This window comes from Polyodon spathula, chromosome 2, assembly GCF_017654505.1.
Source record: "Polyodon spathula isolate WHYD16114869_AA chromosome 2, ASM1765450v1, whole genome shotgun sequence".
Classification (NCBI taxonomy): Eukaryota; Metazoa; Chordata; class Actinopteri; order Acipenseriformes; family Polyodontidae; genus Polyodon; species Polyodon spathula.
This window is the reverse complement of record NC_054535.1, coordinates 63,652,470-63,680,051: the sequence shown is the minus strand read 5'-3', so window position 1 is coordinate 63,680,051 and position 27,582 is coordinate 63,652,470. Positions and strand designations below refer to the sequence as shown.

The 27,582-nt window shown below is 39.1% G+C and overlaps 1 protein-coding gene across 3 annotated transcripts in view; it reads left to right on the top strand.

Moving 5' to 3' along the window:
• Positions 1-6,822: 6,822 nt before the first annotated feature.
• Positions 6,823-27,582, top strand: part of LOC121299052 (diacylglycerol kinase theta-like) — a 130,178-nt gene continuing 109,418 nt past the window's right edge. For all 3 annotated transcript variants that reach the window (XM_041226546.1, XM_041226555.1, XM_041226564.1), the window contains exons 1-2: positions 6,823-8,249; positions 22,904-22,983. In XM_041226546.1, coding sequence (XP_041082480.1) covers positions 8,030-8,249; positions 22,904-22,983 — 300 coding nt within the window. In that variant the 5' untranslated portion in view covers positions 6,823-8,029. The remainder of the gene's footprint in view (positions 8,250-22,903; positions 22,984-27,582) is intronic.

Below are 27,582 nucleotides of genomic sequence, written 5' to 3'. Positions count from 1 at the left end.
ACACATTTGCCTGTTTTCCCATTGGAAATAGTGATATTTTGAAATATCACTGTCCTGGTCACAAAAGCAAAGTTTGTGGGGAATAACAGCCATTTTCTATACTTCTGAGGCATAAGCAATTATAACACTTACTACCCAGGAACAAAAAAAGTTTTTAAAAATTGTTACACGGTGTAATCTTAATGAAATGGTCCTTATATTACCATCTAATAGTTGCAAAACATGATTCCTTCATTTAAGTCTGTCAAAATGGTACTGCAAGCTTTTTTCCTTAGAAGCAGTACAAAATTCCAGAATATGAATCTTTCAATACATTTAAAGTACTTGGTTTCATAAAGCACACAGATATACTGCTAACTATTCTCAATTATTTTTAAAATAGTATAATTTTGTAAATAAATTATTTTGTACTATACAACCTGTGAATATGGAATAGAGCAGCATGGGTATGATGGTCTTTATGCATATTCCTTTGTTAATTCCTTTTTCTGTCATTGTTTTTTCATTTATAATTTAAGAAAACATATTTCAATACCGTTATCAACTTTGCCCGAGGTAGCCTGTTTTTCTGGTGGCATAATATCCTATAACATGTATATTTCAATAACGTTGTGGAAGGGTGGTGGGTAATTCACTGACACAGGAGACAGACAGGTGAATTTGGCAACACCGCACAGGTGCCCAGTTTTATTTCAGGGTGCTGGTTTTTCTTTAGTCCCGCAGATGGCGCTGTGGGTCCGTGGTCTGATTTACCAACGATGGTAAACAGAACCACGGGCATACCAAGCGATGGTACACAATACCGGCGCCCTTACAGGTGCTTCGAAACAATAATTCAAAACAGAAGGCACAAAGAAACAGGGAAAATAAAACAGTAACAAAAACTACAAAGAAAAGGTGCTGCACTTTGCAGCGATATCCCGGTCGCCGCTGCCCGTGCGACCCGGATCACCGTCCTACACTGCCGGCTCACTAGCCTGCTCTGATATACTCATCAGGGGTCTGCCCAAGGGTTCCCCGCCCTCAATATCTCGCTCTGAACCCCTGTTTCTTTCTCTCCCACTGGTTCTCGGTCGTTGACCAGCGCTTCCGCACTCTCAGCGCGTTTAACAGGGCAGACCTGAGGAAACAACAGAGCGTTAATTTATAGGGCTAACAATCTCCCAAGACGCGCCTCTCAGCCACTCAGAGAGGGGGAAAGTCCACACACCCACTTTCCCACCTCCCTGTGTCACTGCCATGACTCACAGGCGGTTGTTGGACGACTGCCGCCCTCTTCCTGCAGCCCGTGAACACGCCAGCAGAGTCAGCACAGATCTCTCCCTGTTACAAACGTATTGAAATTATATACTGATAATTGATGGGGGAACGGAGGACAGTATGCAGAGGGCGTTGAATTGAAAAAAAAAGTATGTTATTAAAGTTACTTACTTAAAGTAAACCATAGTAATGATATTACATTATGAAAACATGTATTTTGCCACTTTGTTTCTTGTGCAGAAACCACAATACCAAGGATAAAATAAATACAAAAAAAGTCTACTTTTATACCGTTTCTGCCTGGAAAATCTTTATCTGGAATAGATCATGGTAATTACACAGAAACACAACAGAGAAACTCACAGAAAATGCTATTGTAACATAAGTAAAAGTACAAAATAAATAAAAGAAACAGGGATATATGTTCTAATCCAAGGCTATCATTGTAGCATGGCGAGGTCCTGTTGTAGGAGAGTACCCACGGTCTGGAAAGTATTGCAATGATTTCAGAGAGTCCTATGGAGATTAAGACGGCCAAGTACATAATTAGTCATAGTAGTGTCTGTTACATAACACATTTGAGGGGTATTTTAGCCCCTATTGTGCATTGCTTGACTTAGACCTTTTTATATCATTTTTTCACAGCACAGTTTTTTTTTTTTTTAAATGTATTTTTGTATACAATTTTTCATGACATCATCCCTTTTTTGTGATATCTTGAAACAAAACTCCCTCTCTACAGCAGTTACTACATAGTGTAATATTTATTTTATTACATCATTTAGGGTTTAAGTTAAGTGTTATTACAGTACATGACTGAGTGATACAAGCAGAGGGTACAAAGCTTTCACTATTTTCAGCTTCCTTGTTTATGGTTGAATTGGTTATAATTGATTAGTTATTTTTTAAGGCTTATTTTGTGTTTATAAATGTGTCGTGTACCAATATCTATACATTTTTTTAAAGTATTTATTCATTGGCACTCAAATTCTCTCCATTTTTAAAATGTTTACACTCACCGAACACCCAACCACGAGTGGGTGAAAACATGTTGCTTTTATGCAGCTGTACCAAGACTCGATTCAATCATTCAATTGGAGTCTCGGTACAACTGCACGTGAATTAATAAAGTGCAATTCCCCATGCTCACATATTATTACTTTTTACTTGCACGTGAAGTGCTGTGCAATCCTCGTGCCTAAATACAAATACACACTTCAAACACTTGTGTTACACAGACCCGTTTATATCCCGTGTACCAATGCCTACACACCAACATTAAACACACAACACGCAACATATAACAGATAATATACAATTATAAAAGGCTGCTTGGGGGGTGGTCTCCTGACCTCCCTCCTTCTTCGGAGCCGGCAGCTCCCCTTGGTGGGGCTCAGACCACAGTACTTCTCGCAGTGAAGAAGTTGCAATGGGAGCAGGTCTTCAGACCTCCCCCATGATCTCCGGCAGCGAAGAAGCTGCAGTGGGAGCAGGTCTCCAGACCTCCCCCCCGATCTCCGGCAGCAAAACTGCTGCAGTGGAAGCAGGTCTCCTGACCTCCCCCTCGATCTCCGGCAGCGAAACTGCTGCTGGGGTTGGTGGTCTCCAGACCTCCTCCCCCTTCTTCGTGGCCGGCAGCTCCCCTTGGGGGGGTTCCGGCCACAGTACTTCCTGATGCGATGCGGAGCAACAGGCAGCCCCAGGCGATGCGGAGCGGCTGGCAACCCCAGGCGATGCGGAGCGGCGGGCAACCCCAGGCGATGCAGGAAGCAGCTTGGGCAAAGCGTGGCCCCAGGCGATGCGAGGCAGGCATCCTTGGGCGAAGCGAGGCAGGCATCCTTGGGCGAAGCGAGGCAGGGAGTCAGGACAAGCTGGGGTGCGGGTGTTGGCCCTCTTCTCGGCCACTGCGGCCGGGCAGTTCTTTCCCGTGCTTCCCTCAGCAGCCTATGTAAGGGCTGCTGAGGACCGCCAGCATATAGGCCTGATCCTTCTGGTGAAGGGAGAGGCAGCTCGAGCTCCTCTCCCCCTGATGGTGATGGAGGCAGAGGCAGCTCCAGCTCCTCTCCTCGTGATGGTGGGGGAAGTGATACCAGCAGGCGTTCATCCTCTGCTGGTGGAGGAAGTGAAACCAGCAGGCATTCATCCTCTGCTGGAGGGGGAAGTTATACCAGCAGGCATTCACCCTCTGCTGGTGGGGGAAGTGATACCAGCAGGCATTCATCCTCTGCTGGTGGGGGAAGTGATACCAGCAGGCATTCATCCTCTGCTGGTGGACAGGGACCCAGCAGGCATTCACCCTCTGCTGGTGGAGGAGGCAGAGGCAGCTCCTGCTGCTCTGCTCCTGGCGGTGGAGGTGGCGGAGGCAGAGGCAACTCCTGCTGCTTTGCTCCTGCCAATGGTGGCGGAGGCGTGTAGTCTCCTGCCAGTGAAGGTGGCAGAGACCGAGGCAGCTCCTGCTGCTCTGCTCCTGCCGGTGGAGGTGGCGGAGGCAGAGTCAGCTCCTGTTGCTCTGCGCCTGCTGGTGGAGGTGGCAGAGGCATTTAGTCTCCTGGTGGTGGAGGTGGGAGCGGTGTGTAGTCTACCCTTGTCACAGGGGACTGGTGCGGCTCTCCCTCCTGCTCTGGAGACAGCGGGCGCTGGGACCTCTCCCTCTGGCGCCGGAGACGGCAGCAACGGCTCCTCTCCCTCTGGCTCTAGAGGCAAAACCAGCAGGCCTTCTTCCTCTGTTGGTGGAGACTTGGGCGGTGGATGCTCTGCCTTCCTCTTCCCCTTTCCTCTTCTCTGCCTCCTCCTCACCTTCCTCTCCTGGGCCAGTTCCTCCTCTCCATACTGCGTAGGGCATATGGCTAACGTGTGCCCCCACAGCCAGGACATAACCCTGCTGCAAGGTTCTTTAAAAAAACCTCCCAGCTGATGGTGGGGGAAGACGGAGGTGACCCCTGCTCCTCCCTCTCCTGATGGACAGGGCAGTGGGCCACGTAGTGCTCACCTCCACAGATGGGGCACAGTTGGGGTAGCTGACTGAGGGGGTACCCCGGCTCAGCGCAGCAGTAACACCCGGGCTGCTTTCCCTCCAGCTGGTGTTGTGGCTGCTGCCTTCTGCCGTCTTTTTCCATCTTTGTCTTTTTTTTTTTTTTTTTTTTTTTTGTTTTCCCCACAAAAACACCTCTCCTGGTCTGACTCTTGGAATCGCTGTTATCCCACGCAGGACACCATGTGTCACAAAGACAGTCGAAGTGGGCGGGGTCAGAACCAGGAAAAGGAATGAACACAAAGGCAGATGATGTGAAATGATGATGGTGCTTGCTTGCGCTGGTTTATTGCAAAATAAAAGGGTTTAAACAAACAGAAAACAGGACATGGCACTCTACGCCAAAACAAAAAGACAAACAAAACGGACTATACAGACAAACACGGCGCACGGACAGACACACTAACAAACACGGTGAGCATATAAATAAACAAGTATCGTGCTGGTCCCACCAGCACACAATAGCAATTGATATTTACTTCTAGTTCTCCTCCTCTCTCTCCCGTTCTCCACACACCGAACACCCAACCGCGAGTGGGTGAAAACATGTTGCTTTTATGCAGCTGTACCAAGACTCGATTGCTAATCAATCATTCAATTGGAGTCTTGGTACAACTGCACGTGAATTAATAAAGTGCAATTCCCCGAGCTCACGTATTACTTTTTACTTGCACGTGAACTGCTGTGCAATCCTTGTGCCTAAATGCAAATATACATTTTAAACACTCGTGTTACACAGACCCGTTTATATCCCGTGTACCAATGTCTATACATCAACATTTAACGTTCTTTTGAAAGCGCCCTGGTGATCATGGTTGAGTCTTTGCTTTGAAATGCACTACCCAGCAGAGGGAACCTATAAGAACTGCTGAATTGATCCTGAAATCATGTGAATCACTACAATTGAACACAGGTGGAGGTCACTTAACTTGGTGTGTGATTTTGACAGCAATTGGTTACACCTGAGCTAATTTAGGATTGCTATTACAAGGGGGATGGACACTTATTCAACCAAGCTGTTTCTGTTTTTATTTCTAATTAATTTTTTACAAATTTCTAGAATATTTTTTTCACATGGATGTTGTGGGGTAGGATGTGTAGACAGTATTTCCTGAGGCAAAGCAGGGCTGACAGCGACTCAAGGCAAAGCAGTTCTGGCGACCCCAGGCGAAGCAGAACAGGTGACCCAAGGCGATGGCAGCGGTGGAGCTTTTTTAGTACAAAGCTGGGGACAAACTTCAGCCCTCACGTTCGTTGCAGGTGGTATTTAACTTGCTTACTAGAGCTAGTACAGAGCTATGTACTGACAGTTAGTACGCAGCTTTCAGCTTAATGAACAATGACGACGGCTTTCGTCCGTTCGCACAACACACACACATACATATATAGTAGCCATCTCGGTTCCCACAGACAGGCGCATTACACAGGGAGAAGCAATCCACACACACGCGGAGAGCAGGCGCGAACCTGGGACTCTTTGCACTAAAGCACAGCGCCGATACTGCTGTACAAAGGAGCCCTGCTGCTGCCTTCCTCCGTGCATGCTACACTACAAACACACACACACACACACACACTGGTAGTTGTAATATATATATATATATATTACTACTACCAATAATAATAATAATAATAATACAAATTAATAACAAAAATAGCGCACAATATATACATAGTCACACTTCCGCCATTCTGGCTTGGAAGCCTAACAATCTTAACAATAGCAATACAACAACTTCGTTGCGTGGCCCCCTGATAAAAATGCAGTAATATAAAAGTTACATTAAAACACACTAAGACAAGAAAGCCATTTTATAAAAGTAAGTTTTCTCTCGATTAAAAACTGTAATGGTTGTAAATAAGTAATTTAAGACACATTTTTTAAAAATGCTTTTTAATCAATTTAAGGATCGATCACATTATTGAAAAAAAATCTGCTTGAATTTTTAACGTCCAATTCAATTACGTTTTAGCGCGGTGGAAACATTTTAGAAAAATATGAATACCGTACCTAACATTTGCAGCATCTGGAACAAGCCGTAAACAAACTGGACAGTTAACTCTACCTAAATATGACGTTACAGAATACAGAGTACATACATACGGTGTAGCAAATAGATACCCATAACACTACTTTGCCTTCAATATTACATGAAACTGCTGCTAAAATGGGCGTTTTATTTTCTAAAGCTTCCTTTCTTGACCGCTCTGGGGTGGTAGTTCCTTGATCTCTACGTTCATTCTTGTTAAATAACAGAACGCCTGCAGTTCGGAGAATTTGAAAGAAAAGGGTTAACACAGAAGCAGCAGGAATGTGAGTGGGAGATCGAGTTCAAACGCTGCGTAACTTGCAAACTGCGGGCGTGTTATTTAATAACTGAAAGGTCTGTCAGTGTTTTTTTTTTATGTTGGTGTGGAAATTTCAGCAAGGGAATAGTAATCTGTAACGACAAACGGGAATCCGCAGTTAAGAGCGATCAGCAGGCATGCACTGATCAAGGGGCAACTATTTCAAACCGCAGCTGGAGAGAGAGAGAGAGAAAAAAAAAACCGAGAAACTGACTGTCAAGACTTCGCCACTGCAGCAGACAGCAAAACAGAACTGCAGGCGGAAGTTGAGTGTCCGGGTTTGTTTCCAGTCTGCTAGAAGAAACCCATTACCTAATATCTAAACCAATTCTTTCATTGTAAAACAAACAAACAAATACAAAACAAAACAAAACAAACAAACAAAAAACACACCAAGGACAGTGTCGCTGGAAAACAAACGCAGTTGTGAATTGCTTGGATGGGAGAACTCGAATTCGTTTGTTTGGAAGCTTGCCTGACAGACTTTCACGGTTGTCTCTTTCGTATCGAATCATAGAAGCTGGGCTAGTCTGGTTCATCCTTCATCGGATTTGCTTTATCGCACGGGTTTTCTGTGAGCCACTTCCTTCTCGACTTCACAGAACAGACTGGCCTGTGTATTCGATCTGCTTCCTACTTCAACCTCCTTAATTCTACCTCAGGTCTAAAGAGCATTCCTCCTGTGTGTTTATAATTTGAATTTATGTTTTATGACAATTAAATTACACAGAGACAGAGAGAAAATCAAGAACCGCCGTGTATCAGCGTGTTATATCGCACACATCTTTATTTTGGTTGTGTTTGTGGTGTCTGGTTACGCGTGGAAATCAACCCAGCATAAAACGTTGCAAGCAGGGAATTGTACATTTTGGCTTGGTTTACGTCTTTCGCGGATTCTTGATAAGGAGGGTCGAATAAGCCAGGAAGCCCGTTTAATTTACGTGGGTTGTGAATTTTATTAATTTATTTTAATTGATTATTTTGGCGATATCTTTACACCAGAATTGTTCTGTTTTAACAGTTTAAGAAGCTATTTTTATTTCTTAAAATTTAACGTTTAAACAAAAAAGGTGGAGCTAGTTGTATTGTATGCTTTGTGACAAATAAGAATTGCCTGATGATAGTCTTAAGTATTTATAATGTTTTTTAGTTTTTTTTCCTCACTGATAGCTGTAAAAGGGCGTCGTTTTCTTACATTAAGTTGACATGATTTTGATTTCTTTACCTATTTATCAGTCCTTGTGCTCTCACTGCATTTTACACTAGCACTTTCTTGTCGCGATGACTTGAACAGAAGAGGCTTTTAATATTGCTATAGATAGTGTAAACAATCCCCAGCATTTAACAATCAAGCAAATAAGCTTATCGGATCAGAAATAATTCATAATTATGGCAGATCGCACTCGGATCCGGTATGGCAACAATGAAGACAGTCCAACTGCAAGCCCTGCGACTGGACGGAAGAAAGTGCATCAGTCCCCGACTTCTAGAACCAAGCATTATCTCAGCGTCCCAGGACACAGTTTTAGGAAGGTGACTTTAACCAAACCAACGTTCTGTCACCACTGTACCGATTTCATCTGGGGACTGGCTGGGTTTCTGTGTGAAGGTAAAGCTTTTTTATTTTTTTTTATTATTTTTTTTTTTATAAAGAACCGATTGAATGACCGAAATGTTGTGTTTGTGTATTGGTAATGGCGGCCATAACGGATGATTACATATTTCATACAGTAGCATTTTTTTTTTTCACTGTACTTTTCTGGACATATTAAAAGTGAAAGGAAGGACCAAATATTCTTTGTACAGTTTTAGCAGCAGTGCATTGTTCTTTCTTTAGCTGCATAGAGTGGAATCCACCAGCATCTGTAAAGAGATGTTCTCCAAAATTGTTAGACCAATTATAATTAATGAATAGGAAACAAATTACAAGACCCTAGCAAAATGTCAATTTTGTTGTAACGTTATTAGATGCATTTGTGCTAATGACAATTTAAATTTTCCCCCTTTTGTCTGGAACAGTTTCATGCTGTATTTTTCATATAAAATACTTTTACAAAAACATTTGTTTTTATGTCAAAGGTTTCTGAATTGTTCTGTAACAAAAAGGCAATACTAGAAGTTCACCAAGTAAAAACAAAAAACAAAAATAACAACCCTTTGCTTTGTGTAAAGATGCTTATTTGGGACTAAACTGAGATTAGCTCCTGGACTGTTCTATACTATACATGTTTTGGAAGTGATGTTGGGGATGCTTTTTTTTCATTTTTGTCTTATTTATTTTTTAAATTTAGTAAATCGGCAATTATTTTCTCCCAATTTGGCATATCCAATATATAGATATATATATTTTTTTTACTGACTCTGGAGTGGTGAACACCAGCACACGCTGTCCTCCAAAGTGTGTGCTGTCAGCCCCCCAGGCGGTGCTCGGCCAATTGTGTGCCACCCCCTGGGAATTCCTGCCTGTGGCCTGCAGTAGAATAGCCTGAACTTGAACCAGCGACCTCCAGGCTGTAGACCTTGGAGTGCCATTACCAGATGCGCCACTCAGGAGCCCCGTCTTAAGATGTTTTGTTTATGTTTCACGTCTACTGTGGATAAACATTTAGCATCTTATGTAGGCTATTTCAGGTGAAAATAAGGAACAATGGTGAAAGTTCGATTAGAGACCAGTGAATGTCTGCTTTTTTTTTTTTTAAACAGCATTAGCAGTTTCACCATGTTACGTTGTTCGTTCTCCTCTGATACTGTAATTGTATTTGTTAGATTGAGGGCCTGCTAGAAATGTCCACTGTCACAGGAAAGAGTGTATTCAGTAAACCAAAATAGATTGAAATATGCTTGCTTAACTGTGAAACATGTTGTTTTTTTCTACTGGAGGGTTGCATTTACAGTGCCTATAGTAAGTATTCACCCCTTCTTGGACATTTCCACAGTTTGTTGTTTTACAACCTGAAATCTTGATGCATTTAAATGGGATTTTTTTCCTTTAATTTAAACAACCTACTCAAAACTTTGAAGAGGCAAGATAATGTTTATTGTGAAACAACAGTTAATGAAAAAAAAACAACAACTGAAATGTCTTGGTTAGAGTCAAGCTCTGTCAAGTTGGATGGGGCTCGTTGGTAGACAGCAATCTTCAAGTCTTGCCACAGATTCTCTGTCGGATTCAAGTCCAGGCTTTGACTGGGCCACTCTAGAACATTCGCTTTCTTGTTTTTAAGCCACTCCAGTGTCGCTTTGGCTGTGTCCTTGGGGTCATTGTCCTGCTGAAAGGTGAATCTCTGTCCCAGTCTTGGTTCTTTTGCAGACTGGTTTGCACCATTCATAACGCTTTGCATTTAGGCCAGTTAGTTCAATTTTTGTTTCACTGGACCACAGAATCTTTTGCAACATCTTTTCAGAGTCTCCCACATGCCTTTTTGCAAATTCCAAGCAGGATATTACATGGGCTTTTTTCAGAAATGGCTTTCTTCTTGCTACTCTTCCATACAGGCCAGATTTGTGGAGTACCTCAGCTATTGTTGACACATGGACAGTTTCTCCCATCTCAGCCATGGAATGCTGTAGGTCTTTCAGAGTTGTCATTGGCTTCTTGGTGGCTTCTCTGACCAAGGCCCTTCTTGCCCAGCTGCTCAGTTTGGGAGGGCGGCCTGCGATAAGCAGATTCTGGGTGGTGCCATATACCTTCCACTTCTTAATGATCGGCTTGACTGTGCTCCAAGGGATATTCAATGTCTTTGAAATCTTGTTATACCCCTCCTCTGATCTGTGCATCTCCACAGCTTTATCATGGTTGTTTTGAATTCTCCTTGGTCTTCATGATAGTGTCTTTGCTTTGAATGCACTACCCAACTGTGGGACCTTACAGAGACAGGTGTATTTAATCTGAAATCATGTGAACCACTTTTATTGCACACAAAAGGGTAATGTTTTATTTATAACAGAAGAAAAGATGGTCATTAAATGTATGAGTGCGCCGATGATTCACACTGACACTAAGTCACTGGAGAAATGCTTTAAAATAATAATAATAACTAGAACTGCCAGGCAGTTTTACAGCTCCCAAGCCCCAGTATCAGTACCCTTCTAAGCGTGTTTAGTTCAAAATGTGCCAAGTTTAAAATCAGCAACTTCAACTGTTCCACAGAAGAAGATTTTTAAAGTTTTTTTTTTTTTTTTTTTTTTTTTTTTTTTTTTTCAAAAATGCATTAGGCAGCCATCTTGTTTAACGTGAGTTTCTTAAAAGTCAGTTGTATTGCCATAGTGTCAAGGATGATGCTTGTGAAGTTTGGAGTTAGTCAAGTAAACCGTTTGTCAACTGAGGCAGTTTTAAATTTCATACATAAACATACATCTGGCAGCCATCTTGTTTTATAAAACATAACCATTTTGACATATTTGTATTCCATTGTTACTGGGACAGTAATTGCCATGTTTGGAGTTTGTTGGTCAAACGGTGTTCAAATAGCAGCAGTTTTCTGTTAAGGACGCGTTTCGATAAGATTTGTGGCACCCATTTTGATATTAAAATTTATCGCAGAAACTTCTGCTTCACAAACTTGATGCAGATTTGGATGCTGATGATATATGCCAAATGTCAGATCAATCGCTTCACAGGTTCCCAAGAAGATGATTTCGAAAGGTTTTTATCGAAAAATGCGTCACGGCGCCAATTGCAAGGATGCAGCAGCAAAAATTTTTCAGCATCTGACAGAACCTGATCAGCCACTCAGCTTTGAAGCAGCAGCAGTTTAAAGTTTTGGGAAGAAAAAATAACAATAATAATAATAAAAAAAAAAAAAACTAACAAGAAAATAGGCTTCCCAGCCTTTGGCTTTGGAGCCTAATAAATGCAGTTAAAATAAATATAAATAAAAAAAGAAACTGCTGTCACATTGAAGTATAAAAGCAAAGAGCCTTCACATTGGGCGTTGCCATTCATTATGGATTGTCTCGGGCCCCATTAGCCAAACGGTCAATAATGCCTGGTAATGCTCTCGGTGTCAGGTCTTATTGCCCATATTGAAATGAAAAGCAAAAAATAATGAGGCCTGTGAAAACTTTACTGAAGCTAGATTTAAAACTTTAGTTTAACGTGAACTCCCACACAGTTAAAAGAAGATTAACAATTCAGTGGTGCTACAACTTGTTTCGTAAGTGGTTTATTATTAGCCACTTACCTTCAAGAGAGAGAGAGGAAGGAAAATAATTCCATCTTGGGTTGCAACCTTCGGTCTCGTAATTGTCACAGAAACCTGAGATGGAATTGTTTTCCTGTAACTCATTGAAGAGGCCCATCTATTATATATATATATATTTTTTTTTATAAAATGGGTATTTTAAATACTCTATCCTGATTGGTCAAAATAGGTCACATGGGGTGTTGATATTGCAGCATACTACCACGGGTCGTCACTTTTTTTTCAAAACCGGCCAAATCACTGGCAGATATCAATACACTAGAATTTTAAAACAAAAATGTCAGACATATTGGAATTGATCGCAATAAACATGACTGACGAGATTTATGTAAATGTTGAACTTTTGGGAAACCAAAGTGTACTTGAGATATTGAATGAATCTGAACCGGACACCAGTGATTAATTAAAGTAGTGAAAAAAAGCAAAAGTAAGTATTCAGATAAATTCAAAACTCGCCATTCTGATCACTCTGTTCCTTCTCCCTGAACTACGGCGTTTCCCTATCCCATTTTGAAAATAAATAGTTTAAAAAATATCTCTTAAACTTTCAGCTTTGCACAAAAGATTTGGGTCCCTCTTAAAAGAGACTTTGGGGTTAAAATGTTTTGTTGCCGTTGCTCCTGCTGTCCGTTCTTTGGTCTGCCTGCCTGCTGCCACTGGACCCACCCCCTGCGCAGCTGTGTGATCTGATGCTGAACATTTATGAATTAATCTTGACAGTCCCAGTCATACCTTTTAAGTGTGTCCAGGTACAATGGTATCATGACTTCTACTGTGCCCTGCATTGTTTTAAATTGTTTCTTAACAATGGCCCAGTAGTTCTCCACGTTAACAAGCTGTAAATACCAGGGTATTCCATGCAAATAACGTCTTTCTCGCCACTGTGAAGCTGTAGCACAAATCTGGTATGGATACCTCCTGTTACTACCCTGGATAACAAAGAATGATAAACAAAAAAAAAAAACCCAAAAAACACACTCTCATGTGATACTGTTGCAGGTCTTGTGAAGAAGGGTCTGCATGATTTAAAGGCAGACTCATTTGTGCTGTGTTATGATGAAAATGGGCAGTAATATTATACTTTAAAATGTAATGAATAAACCCAGAATTACAAGAAGTGTAATGAATCAAAACTGCACTTTCAATGGCAATGTTCAATACAACATCTGAAATTATGTTTTAATGCATTTTTGTTTTTGTTTTTTATGTTTTAGGGATTATTTTTCTAAGGTCAGGCAGAGGTGGAAGGATATTTAATAAAAATAACTTTTTTGTTAATTAAAACTTGTTTTTATGTTTTTTTTTTTTTTTTTTTTTTTTTGTAATGTTGGTTGATCCATTTTATAAGCGCGATAAGGCACTTCAGGGTGTGTGATATACTCTAATATCCACACGCCCCGGGCGGGTAAAGCACCCGAGGCATGTGGATATTAGAGTATATCCCACATCCTGTCGTGCTTACATAATACATGGATACCCTTGTGATGCTAATATTAAAGAATACGAGGTTCTGCAGTACAGTTGGTTTTTTTTTTTTTTTTTAAAAGTGTTTCAGTGCTGTGCAGGCGTGTTGTTATCCGTTTCACTGAGATACGAACGTACCAGCTTTACATAATCTTTTTTATTTTTTATTTATTTTTTTACATATTTTCATTTTGTTGATCATTAGTGAACATTCATGTACTGTGGGTGTTGTCGAGTGATTGAATTGATTGATTTGTGTTTGAATTGGAAGTGATGGTCTCGGAGTTGAATGGGTTAAAGTTCAAGTATATTTTCCTCTAGAGGAATTATCACATTTGATGTCACTACTGTGGTATTATACCCTTTTTAATGGCTCAGGATGTCAATTTAGCCTTCATCCATGTATTTTATATATACACATATAAGTTGTATAATTTGTTCCGTTGCAATAATGACTTACTTCATGACACACAGTAATTTTAACTTCTACTCTGTACTACATTATTAGTAGTATACCTGGACTGGGATGTACTGTATTCTGTCGAATTTAAAACACGCCCTTTTAACAATTTTTTGGTTCATAAAATAAATTTGAGTATAGTATAGTGATGTGTATATTAAAATTGCCAACAAAAGATGGGATTATCAGAGTACACAACAACGTGACCAATACCAGCTTGGACAGATCAGAAATGCTGATCAGACCCCCGCATTATTCGACGTGCCAAACAATACCACAGTTCAGTGCTGTTGTGGTTGCTGGTTTACATGTTGCCTGATGCCGACTAGAGTTGTATCTTCGTAAATGTATATTTATTTGATGTCTTATTTTTCTTCAAATTGAGGGTGGTAAATTCGAGGGCATCTTCAATTTGAAGGAATACGGTATGTACCATATTTACTATCACATGTTACTTAATGTAAACCTTTATTTTATAATTGTCTAATGAAAACATAATTAGTTTCACTGTAACCTGTACAGTATTAGGTTGCCTTTAGTTGCGGTTTGGTAAAAAAAGCAACTTGTAGAAATAGTGTCAAGTAGTAACACTATTAAGCCATGTAACAGGGGGTCTTAGTACCTGCTACATTTATTGAGGGTGTCCGCTGAATGATGATAGAGAGACAGAGGGATGCAGTTGACAACGCCACTCAGGCGTCCAGGTTTTATTCAAATAAACAGAGAAAGTTGCAGTGACAGGTGGCCACCACTAGGGTACCAGCAACGATAGCCCTAGTGCAGTGTAATCAAAATAATAACTCTAAAAATGCAAAACAAAATACAGTGAGAAAACAGCTAAAAGCAAAAGTTTGCCAAACACTAGCTTAGCGCTCCTCCCACTAAAAGGGAGGTCCCGCTCCAGAACCTACTCCGTGACGCACTGTAATAAACTGTTATGGGATCAAAATCCCCTAAATTAATTCCTACACAACTCACTCACCCTGGCTCTCCACATAGTAGTGAGGCTGCATGCTTGCTGGAACTAGAACAAAAGAACTGGTTTTCCAGCTCCTTTTTTATACCATGTGGCTGGGCATAATTGATTTAACACCATCCCTGCCAAACTTAAATTCAAAACTTTTCAACTTTATGTACAAGTGCAAAAACCTATCATATCTAGTGCACACTTATGTTCTATATTTTTTAAAACTATACATATACACAACAATACATAATTTACATGTGCAGGGCTTTTGCCAGCTGGCCCCAACAATAGCTCTCTGCTAATTACTGGGATTTCTGTAAGGTTTCACACCCCACATTGACCCCTGGACTTCTATAAGGGGGTGCCCATTTAACACCCAAAGCATCCCCTGGACTTCTATAAAGGGGTGCCCGTTTAACCCCTGGCCTACCCCTTAACTCCGGTGCCGTTCCCCAACCTGCTGGCAGCAACACAGGACCCTCTGACGCTGAAGAGCAGGTGACCCTCAGGAGGCGATGCTGGGAGGGGAGCCAAATATAATTTGTTCTGAAAAACGAATAATAGTTTTTTAAAAAAAATTTTATTTATTTTTTATTTATTGTGTATTGTTCATAAGTGTACTGTATATGTTCTTGGTACACCCTTACCTAGCCTTAAAAACATTCTTTGACGTCACACTTTTATTGAGCTTTGATATGTTGTTGATTCACAAAACCACAGTCGGAACAATTTCAACAGAAACGCAACAGTCATTTCACCAGTTAGTATTACACATTTTAAACGTAAGACTAAGGAAATGACTTGCGATTTCTTGCATTTCATATTTGTTGTTAAAAGTGGAGTAATACAATTATACATTACTAATGTAAAATCATATTCTTTTCATAATTACAAATTGTGACAAAGCCAGTATAAGTCTGAACACAGTTCTGGGTTCCTAACAGTGTCTTTGGTAGATAAATCATGCTCTACAACAAGGATGGGTCTAAACAGGACAAAACCTGTATTTTTCCTGTGGTGTCCCTTTTCCAGTGGGAACACAACTTCTTAACAAGCAATATAAAACAAAAAGAAATCCTAGCTTATGTTTTGGAGCACTAACTAAACTTTAGTCAGATGCTAATCCGGTTTAATGACTAAATATATTATTCACAAATCACGGATTTAATATACATTTAACATACACCACGTTCACGTCTATACACAGTTCCTTACCTTCCCAAAGACAAAGGAGTGCAAACCAAATCCAGTTACCAAATTAACAATCATTTGAATCTTGTTATGAGACCAGTATCATTTGGGAAGAAATGTTTGAAATGGCCTAAACAACTCACAGTGTAGAATTGGAAAGAAAAATAATCCACAATTTCTCATGCCTAACGGCACTTGAAACAGTGAGTTATTTTTTACCAATTTAACACTTGCTTACTATTCCATATTCTTACTAGTAATACTGCGCTACAATACCATGACTTTCAAAACAGGGCAACAATGTCACAATTAAATGTATTTCATTTTACTACTGCAATTGCAAAAGAAAACAAACAAACAAAACCCGCTCAGACACAGGTAGAAATGAACAGTTTGTGCTTTTGCAGCAACAAAGTCTGCAATTATAGCTGGTTAATCCAGTTTTTGACAAATCTGGTGCACGATCGATATCGGCCCGTGTTCAGTAATACTGAACCTGCAACATTGTAGAAAATAAATAGTTTTTTGATTAATTTCATGTTCAGGTATGAAAAGCTGTCCCCTGACATGACAGGCACAATCAAAAGCAGACGCAAGGCAATACTGAGGTTAGGATAGAGGTCTAGCAAATTTCTCTTAGATGATACATGATACAACATACACATATATTCCCCTCAAGTTTGCAGCACTGATGGTACGTGTAAGCAAACTTTGTAATGCATTTTTAAATGTTGTACCATTTTCGTTTTAATCGTGGGTTACATAATTATGAGGCACATACTAACATAAACTTGCGCATAGCTTCAAACCCCTACACGTTGTTTTTTTTCCCGTTTATGGCTTGTGGAATTTAAAAAGAATGGTAAAATGGTTAATAAGTAATTTATTCTGATACAGACTTTAGGTGAATGCAAGTTTTGTTACAGTAACTGAGCCACGACAACTGGGGCCCCATGCAATTGCATTGGTAATATGTGCGGGGACAGCTAATTTTAGACTGCATGGGAATTGGCAGAAACACATGACCAATAAGTCTCGGTATTCAATAAAAATAATTATGACCTGGTGAATAAGCGGTCTTCTCTGTGCCGTCTAAGTCCCCCTCAACCTAGTCTACCAATTTACCCAATCTGTCAACCACATATATACAGTGCCTATAGAAAGTCTACACCCCCTTTCAAAAATTTCACCTTTTGTTGCCTTATAGCCTGGAATTAAAAGGCATTAATTTTTTTTATCTACACATCCTACCCCACAACTTCCAAGTGAAAAAAATATTCTAGAAATTTATATAAAATTAATTAAAAATAAAAACTGAAATAGCTTTGTTAGATAAGTGTCCACCCCTTGTAATAGCAGTCCTAAATTAGCTCAGGTGTAACCAATTGCCTTCAAAATCACACACCAAGTTAAGTGGCCTCCACCTGTGTTAAATTGTAGTGATTCACATGATTTCAGGATAAATTCAGCAGTTCCTGTAGGTATGCTGGGTAGTGCATTTCAAAGCAAAGACTCAACCGTGATCAACAAGGCGCTTTCAGAAGAACTCCGGGACAAAGTTGTTGAAAGGCACAGATCAGAGGAAGGGTATAAAAAATATCAAAGGCCTTGAATATTCCTTGGAGCATGGTCAAGATGATTATTAAGAAGTGGAAGGTGTATGGCACCACCAAGACCCTGCCTAGATCAGGCCGTCCCTCCAAACTGGATGACTGAGCAAGAAGGAGACTGATCAGAGAGGCTACCAAGAGGCCAATGGCAACTTTGCAAGACCTACAGGCTTCTATGGCCAAGACTGGTCAAAGTGTGCATGTGACAACAATATCCCAAGCATTCCACAAATCTGGCATGTGTAGTAGGGTGGCAAGAAGGAAGCCATTACTCAAGAAAGCCCACCTTGAATCCTGTTTGAAGTATGCAAAAAAAACACTCAGGAGATTCTGTAGCCATGTGGCAAAAACTTTTTGTCCTAAATGCAAAGCGTTATGTTTGGCGCAAACCCAACATAGCGCATCACCCAAAGAACACCATCCCTACTGGGAAGCTTGGTGGTAGCAGCATCATGTTATGGGGATGTTTCTCATTGCCCAGGGACTGGGGCACTTTTCAGGATAGAAGGGAAAATGAATGGAGCAAAGTACAGAGAAGTCCTTGAGGAAAACCTGCTGCCCTCTGCAAGAAAGCTGAAACTAGTATCACTGGTATTTACCTTTAGGCATGACAGTGACCCAAAGCACACAGCCAAAGCTACACTGGAGTGGCTAAGGAACAAAAAGGTAAATGTCCTTGAGTGGCCCAGTCAGAGCCCTGACCTAAATCCAATCGAAAATTTGTGGCATGACTTGAAGATTGCTCTACATCAACGCTCCCCAAGGAACTTGACAGAGCTTGAACAGTTTTGTAAAGAAGAATGGTCAAATATTGCCAAACCTAGGTGTGCAAAGTTGGTAGAGACCTATCCCAACAGACTCACAGCTGTAATTGCTGCCAAAGTGCTTCCACCAAATATTAACTCAGGGGGATGGGACTCCAATTATGATCTTTCAGTTTTGTATTTTTAATATATCATTTTTTAGTTTTTATTGAAAAATAATAACTTTTAAAGCTTAAACACCATCCCTAATACCTGTTTTGATAGTGAGTAAAAAATCCTCATTGAGAATCCCGTGACTGTGCACTGACTGACACACGTGAAATAGTTGAAAGGGTGTGTGGACTTATATATATATATATATATATATATATATATATATATATATATATATATATATATATATATATATATATATATATATAATTTGTCCAACGGTCAAAGTATGATGGCAAAACCCTCAGCTAAAACAAATCTTGTTGTCCAGGGTGTTGGAGGATATGAATTCTACACCCTCGGGTGAATTTAGTTAATGATGAACTGTTTAGAAAGTGACAGGCAAGCTGTGTGGTGGAGATTGCTACTCCGGCAGCTGTCTTACAGGGGCAAGATGCTCATTGTTAATAACTTGGTGACATCTAGCTTGTGGCACAGATGAATCTGCCTGGAGCCCCCACTGTTGTTTGCAAGACAGGTCCAAGCTGTGCTGATAGAACAGAGTGCTGGATTTGCCTCTGGTCGAGGGGAGGCAGGGACTGATAGATCTTTCCATCAGGTCAACAGCCTTTAGGTTGCAGGCCCTGCCGAGGCTGCTGTACATCCCTGAGCACCTCCCCTGGAGGCAGCTTGCTTATTCCTTCCTGCAGCAGGTAGGGGGTCTGGGCGGGAGTCCTATTCTTGCTGGACATTGACAGAATGGAGACGCTGCAAACGTCACCCTTCGTTGGCTTCTAGTCTACAATCCTTTTTTGCCTTTGTGGTATTGTCCAGTCTTGTACCTTTACTGATCATCTAGTGAAGGCAGATGTTGTAAAGCTCAGAGCCCTTTTAAATTTCAACACCTACAGCTGGGTGACTCCTCAGTGATTAGCATCTGCTCTGGGGTTGCGGTCTGTCTGCATGGCTGATCATTTCCTAAATCAGGTTTGTGCTGCTCTGTCCAGTGAGGGACTGGAGCTCCTAAAACAGCTCTTCATGGAATAGAGCCCTGCACACACCGATTCCCCAGCAGTCAGTCAGGTTTCTGATGAGCAGGGTTATTTACTAACTAGAGGGTCTGAGAGACACAGTAGAGAAAAAATAGGGAATTGTGTGTGTGTGTGTGTGAAGGTCTTGCACCAGCAGAAGCTCACAGCGTTACCAGACAGACGCGAATCTTACATACCGTCATTACCATTAACTGCTTTGTGAGCATTATAAACCCTTGGGTGACAGACTCCTGTCCTTCCTGCTTGTAGAGGAAAGTTGTTTTCCTGCTTTTTACAACCTTTGTTAGCTGTTCTGAAGAATTTGCTTGTTGGATTTCAGGGCTCGCAAAATTTTGGTAATGGTATTTGCCCTTTTGGCGGTCCATTGCCGACATTTGGTTGTCAAAAAAATGTCGTTGGCTATAATTGACCTATGGAATGTGATTTGTACAAAGTACACTGTACTCAATATAGGTTTCTCAGGGTTCATATACTTCTTTAACATCAAAATTCCATACTTTCTTCAGATTTCCATTTGTTTTTCCGAGGCTTGTGTTTTAGTTAGTTTCTACTAGTTTTTTGATGGTTATCCACATAGGCGGGCAGCAGCAGAGCATTATAGCTTTTTGATCCAGAGCAGAAGTTGTTCCTGGTTTTCTAAAAGAATATGTCAGAATCTGGAGGTGCATATCTAGCAAGAGACAATACAGGTATGCAAGTAAGATACAATCTAAGAAATGTCCAATATTTGAGAACTATGTTGCATTATTTAAAAAAATAATATACAAAGTTGTATACTGCAAGTATACGCGTGCCAAAATAGGATAGAATAATGGTACCAATAGTATACTAAAACCAGACAATTCTGGCACAAGTATACTTGCAGTATGTTACTTTTTTGTAAGAGATGATATTGGATTCTGATCCAAACTTCTTTATACCCTGTTAAATGTGAAAAATAACAAAAATGAAAATAACAAATATGCACACATTATATATTAAAATGTGCAATTGTTGTGTATTAAGCATATAAGTCAAATACTAAATACAGTACACCCTCGCGATATCAACCCTGTTCGAGTCCAAAGCCTTTTGTTTGCTATAATAAAAGGACAATCCAAAACGAACAATATAAGTTAAGGAAGTCATCTTGGATAAAGTCATTAGCTAAATTATTAATATTAGTACTGTTTTATTCTTTGATCTTCTTTATTACAGTATTTGTCACTACTAGCACTAATAATAATAATAATAATAATAATAATAATAATAATAATAATAATAATAATAGTGCTGAGATTGTGAGTAAAAGTAGAATTACAAGTACAGTACCTACTTGTGGCACCCAGTATTCTGGCTATATCCTATGTTAAATGCAAATGTTAATTGAAATCTTGATTCCTTATTTAATTAAATAAATAAATAAATAATTCAAATGTTGCTTTGCCGTGTCGGTTGCATAGACCTGTACGAGCCAACACCAGCAGCAGCTTGATTTTTTTTTTCTTTTTTTTTTTTAAATCAGTATTTAATTGTACAATGAAGACCATATAGCGAGGATGTAAACAGTATATCTACACTTGGCTGACGGTTTGGACCCGAGACTGTTGCTGCACTCGGTACAATAAGTTACAAGCAAGCACCATACATTTAAAATAAAATTACCTGTACAATGTATTAATCACATTAAAGAAACGAAAAAAGCGCTGTCAACATGCTACATGCTAAATCTGAGTCAGTGTTACTGCCGTATTCGATTTTAAATTTTTTTTTTTTTTTTCCTGGGTTTGGAAATAACGTTAACGATTTAATAAAGGTAACAACAAGATAACAAAATGTGAATCTTGGTGAGCACAGTACAGTAGTTTGTAATTCCAGTCTGTAAATTTGTTTAAAAAATCATAGCCTTCAATATAAAAGTATATACTTTGGCTGTCGTAGTGTCCCTTTTGCTCTTCGTTTCAGTGAGCAGACACAGTCACGTGAGATATACCAGTGCACTGACTCAATAGGATTGCTTGAGTTGTCAGGGGTGTTACACGGGGGCATTCCTCGCGGGATTTGGTCACAAGCAATATATAAGTGGACGTCACCCCGGATACCACTCAAGCATTACCAATGAAAAAACATTGATACCTCTAAACTTGTTTTACCGGGATGGTATGTGAGCGGAATCTCGATTGAGAAACCGCTGTTAATTAAAGCACAGAACGTTATCTTGTTATAGAGTAAAAAAAAATCGCCAAAAAAAGACGTTGTCTGACAATTTTTTTTGGTTGTCCCAGAACGTCGGCTAGCGATTTTGAGAGCCCAGGATTTGGTTATCTTTTCTCTGAGGTGATTTATTTTTCTTTTTATAATGAGATATTGCATAAGAGAAAGAGCTCAATACAGCTGGTGAATTTTATTCTTGGACTGTCGAAGCTAACAGTTTTAAACAGCAGATAACAATAAGTGAATGGCTTTTTAAATCTGAATCTCTCCCTCTCGTATATACTGATTCAAATACATTTTGAAATGATCTTATAGAAACAGTCTGGGTTTTCTAAAATGGAGGTCAGTCTGCGTACTAGGTTCAGGTACTACAGTATACTGTGGAGATAGATTACAGGAGTGAAAACTTATTTTTTTAAAATTATTATTTTGTATTTGCAGATATTAGACTGCTGTTAAATTAAATATGGCTTGTGCCTGTAGGTATTTGCTCACTTCCTTTCTCATCTGTCTGTTATCAGACCCATGTTCTCTTCAGCACAGAAAGTGAATAGGATTTTAACAATTTTTTTTTCTTTTGGTTTTAGGTCTTACCTGAGTGCTTCTTAAAAAAAAAATCATCTGATATCACAATTCAGCCAGTAAACCCAGAAAATGTTTACTCTTCTCCCTAATTTGTACCTTGAATATACATGCAAAAATGTTCAGTCCCTTTATTGACCTGTTCATTCTGGTTTTTGCATTGCAAAGGTCAACACTTTCACGTCATTAAAAATAACAGAATGTTGCTGAAAATTATAAAGTACAGTAAATGTTAGGTTGTTTAGCAACACATATATGCATTTGAGATCCGTAACCATAAAGAGGTCAACCAATTTTCCTGAGACCCTGAATCTGATTGTTTTCAGTTTGCATCATGTGATACAGTGACTTGAGACTGATCAAATTAAAGAAAAGCTATCAGTGTTGCTTTGAGTGCAAAGTGTCTAATCATCCTCATTATCTTTAATGGATTATCAGCTTGTCATTGTATTAAATTCATAGAAGTAAAACATTATGGGGTGGTTTTCTAGACTCCCCTTTACAAAACACGTGGAGTGCTGTAACATGACTGTGGCAGCATTCAACCTGATTTGGCATCATGGCAAACTCCAAATGTGGTAATATGTAAAATAAATATCCCTGTCTTTCTTTATTCCCTGCAGTGTGTAATTTCATGTCCCATGAGAAGTGCCTGAAGCATGTGAAGACTGTCTGCTCTTGGATGGCTTCGACGTTAGTGCGGGTGAGTGCTGTTGCAAGTTTGTCTTTTTTACACAAAGCTGAGCATTATACTACAGAGGAGCAGGATAACAAATAACTCCCAAGTCAAGCTGTAATATGAGTTTCATTAGTCACACCTAATCCTGTGGCCTCTGTGATGTCCAATTGCTAATCATTCTGTATGCGTCTGAAGCAGAAGGTTTAATAGGGTATTTCATAATGCACTATAAAAGTCCTTCCACACCATGTTGTCTTGCAGGATGCAGAGAAAATGTTTTCACACTGGATAACTGTACTGTAATATTTACAGCACAGTGAATACATGTGCCCCAGATATGAAATGCACAGGTGGCTAAACTATAGAAAAATGCAGTAAACTGCCATATGTAGACTTTCAAATGTTTCAGATCTTTTGTATTTCATTTATTGTCTTTTGAGACGGAAGCAATTCGTAAATACATTAGTATTTCTTAATTTAGTTGCATATTATTACTCTATTGTTGCATACTATAATAGGTTATTGAAAAAAAGACAACATATTATTTAAGCAGTAGAACCTGAAGAAGTGGGCTTTACCATCTGGAAAGGTCTGCCTCGTATCGTTAAATGTCCCGAGCCGAAGGCGAGGCAATTTAACATAAAAAGAAGGGCCTTGCCAGACGGTGAAGCCCTCCTATCAGGGTTATAGTGCCATTAGAAAATTAATGCGATAAAAAAAAATATTTAAAGATTTTGTTTGTTTTTTTCATGATGTTATGTCACACTAGTTTTTGTTGCTAATGAATACACATGTTTTCCTCATTATTCCATGAATATGCGGTTTGCTCAGAATTCCATCTGAGGTCTGATAGCTTTCACTATTCCAGTGGTCGACGCTTCGTGGGTATTTCCAATTGCCAAATAACAAAAAAAATACTTACTCGGAGCTGCTCTTCAGTTCAAGTACCTCATACAGAAAACTGAACAAGATTTGTGAACTGTTTGTAAAACATGTAAAATAATTTTTTTAAGTTCCAGTATTTAAGTTACCATTAGGTCATATTACTAGCATAACAAAGACATTTCAATAAAAAAATATCTAGTTGTCTGTATGTTAACGCTGATCGTGCTGTTTGTTCAGTAACTTGTTCACAGTATGTGTATACAGTTTATACAGAGCCTGCTTCCTGGCTTGGGCTTGTAACCAGAAGGTCACTGGTTCAAATCCCACCTCTGCCACTGACTGACTCACTGTGTGACCCTGAGCAAATCACTTAACCTCCCTGTTCTCCATCCTGCAGATGAGCTCTAAAATCAATGTCCTATTGTAAGTGACTGCATATAATGCACAATTCACAGCCTACCTCTGTAAAGTGCTTTGGGGTGGTGGTCCACAGTGAAAAACGCTTTATAAAAATAGATATTATGATGATTATTATAAAGAAGAGAGCATCATGCCTGTGCTGTTACTGTGATGTGATATGTTTAAATAATGTTGTGAAAGCAATCAGACTGCATCCATTTGTTTGATTTCTTCGTCTCGTCATTCAAACGGGAGACTAGTTACTGTTGCCGCTGACAGAAAACACTTTTCTCGATATTTAATTATTATTATTATTTTTTTAAACTTTAGCTGCTGTACTAAATTTAAATATATAGATAGGACAGCTGGGAAGCATAGTTAGTATGCATTTGCAGACAACATTTAAAGAGTTGGACAAGAACGGAGATTTTCTTTCATCAAGCAGACAAAAGGTAACATTCACAAGCTGTATTTTCAGGGGGATTGATTTGGAACAGTGATTAAATATAGTTTGAAAGATAACATTCAAGGTCCTTTACCAGAGATTAAAGCCCTCCTGTTGAACAATCAGGTTAAAGGAAATCTCCGGTCCATTTTCTAATACCGTATTATTTATTCATTTAGCTGCTGCCTTTATCCAAGGTGATGTTTTAACAGTGAAGCAAAATGCAATGTTACCTCCCAGAGACATGCTCCCCTTTTGTTCTTGGTTACCACTGCAACCCATATATTTATTGATTATTGATTTGTTATTTATTTTGCTTCAGTTTCATATCTTTTAAGATATTTATTTACATTCATTGGGTTTCCATGCAAGTTTTTTTTTTTTTTTTTTTTTTAACTCTAGTTAGAGAATGAACCTTCGAACACAGCCCTAGTACTTTTATCTGTATACACGTATAAATTAGTTTCAAAATGCTGTTGTGAAAAAATGAGTGGCAAGTGATCTGTGGGAAAAACCCAAACACCAAGATGGTCCCTACATTGAAAAAGGTTGGGAACCACTGGGCTAGGCGATTTCAGTGTGAATGGAAAGAAACAATACACAACAATTTTTATAGTGTAAAACAAGTAGCTGAAGCAAAAAATATATATATATATATATATATATATATTATATATATATATATATATATATAAAAAAAAAATAAAAATGTATGTATGTATGTATGTATGTATGTATATATATATATATATATATATATATATATATATATATATATATATATATATGTATGTATGTATGTATGTATATATATATATATATATATAAAACAAGAAAATAATAAAAGAAAAATCACTGCAGTTCAGTAGTTTAAATGTTTGTGCATAACCAAAAAGTTGAGAACCCATCCCTCTGTCTCAAAACACTTAGTACCGAGTGATGCCAAGGTATCTTTTTCTTTCATATTAATAAATCAAAAGTAGTATTTACAGTCATTTCTCATTAAGACAAACTCAGATTACACACTTTTTCTACATGGTATTGGCCAAATTTAGCTGTCACTTATTGTAAATTATGTCTTATAAATTCAGTTAACATGAATTTCCTGTTCTAATTCTTTTGGAGCCCCCCTGATGAAAAAATGTTGAATAAAACATATTGCCCTAGCTCGAACAGCTGAGTGTAAAGGATATTGGGAAATGTATTAACCTGATCCGGATTAGCACCTCTATATTGTATTTTAGTGCTGTTTTGGGACTACTGATCATAAATGATGGATTTCGAGTTGTTCTAGTACTTTGTCATCAATTCAATTTCCATGAAGCATAGAAATGAGTGACCAGTCCAGAAAACATGCATGATTCTTGCAGACAAAAGTGGAGCTGTTTAAAAGCAGTGGATAATGCACCCTGTACACGGAAAGTAAAGTTGTTGCTGAAGTTTTCAACATTCCTGCAAACACTTTCTCAACCCTTCTGAAAAACAGAAAAATACAGGCCTATGAACAGCAAAACGGCAGATGCAAGTCATCAGCGTTTCTGATTTGCTCAGTACCCTGATGTTGAGGATACCTTGCTTTTGTGTTTTAAAATGCCTGTAATCAGAATGGGACATTACATTTTATATTGAAATGCTGTTAATCTGTATTTCTGCGCAACTGTGCTCACAAAATAGAATTTTTCATAATTATAAGAACATAAGAAAGTTTACAAACGAGAGGAGGCCATTCGGCCCATCTTGCTCGTTTGGTTGTTAGTAGCTTATTGATCCCAAAATCTCATCAAGCAGCTTCTTGAAGGATCCCAGGGTGTCAGCTTCAACAACATTACTGGGGAGTTGATTTCAGACCCTCACAATTCTCTGTGTAAAAAAGTGTCTCCTATTTTCTGTTCTGAATGCCCCTTTTTCTAAACTCCATTTGTGACCCCTGGTCCTTGTTTCTTTTTTCAGGCTGAAAAAGTCCCTTGGGTCGACACTGTCAATACCTTTTAGAATTTTGAATGCTTGAATTAGGTCGCCACGTAGTCTTCTTTGTTCAAGACTGAACAGATTCAATTCTTTTAGCCTGTCTGCATATGACATGCCTTTTAAGCCCGGAATAATTCTGGTCGCTCTTCTTTGCACTCTTTCTAGAGCAGCAATATCTTTTTTATAGCGAGGTGACCAGAACTGAACACAATATTCAAGATGAGGTCTTACTAGTGCATTGTACAGTTTTAACATTACTTCCCTTGATTTAAATTCAACACTTTTCACAATGTATCCGAGCATCTTGTTAGCCTTTTTTATAGCTTCCCCACATTGTCTAGATGAAGACATTTCTGAGTCAACAAAAACTCCTAGTTCTTTTTCATAGATTCCTTCTCCAATTTCAATATCTCCCATATGATATTTATAATGTAAATTTTTATTTCCTGCGTGCAGTACCTTACACTTTTCTCTATTAAATGTCATTTGCCATGTGTCTGCCCAGTTCTGAATCTTGTCTAGATCATTTTGAATGACCTTTGCTGCTGCAACAGTGTTTGCCACTCCTCCTATTTTTGTGTCGTCTGCAAATTTAACAAGTTTGCTTACTATACCAGAATCTAAATCATTAATATAGATTAGGAATAGCAGAGGACCTAATACTGATCCCTGTGGTACACCGCTGGTTACCACACTCCATTCTGAGGTTTTTCCTCTAATCAGTACTTTCTGTTTTCTACATGTTAACCACTCCCTAATCCATGTACATGTGTTTCCTTGAATCCCAACTGCGTTCAGTTTGAGAATTAATCTTTTGTGCGGGACTTTGTCAAAAGCTTTCTGGAAATCTAAATAAACCATGTCATATGCTTTGCAATTATCCATTATGGATGTTGCATCCTCAAAAAAATCAAGCAAGTTAGTTA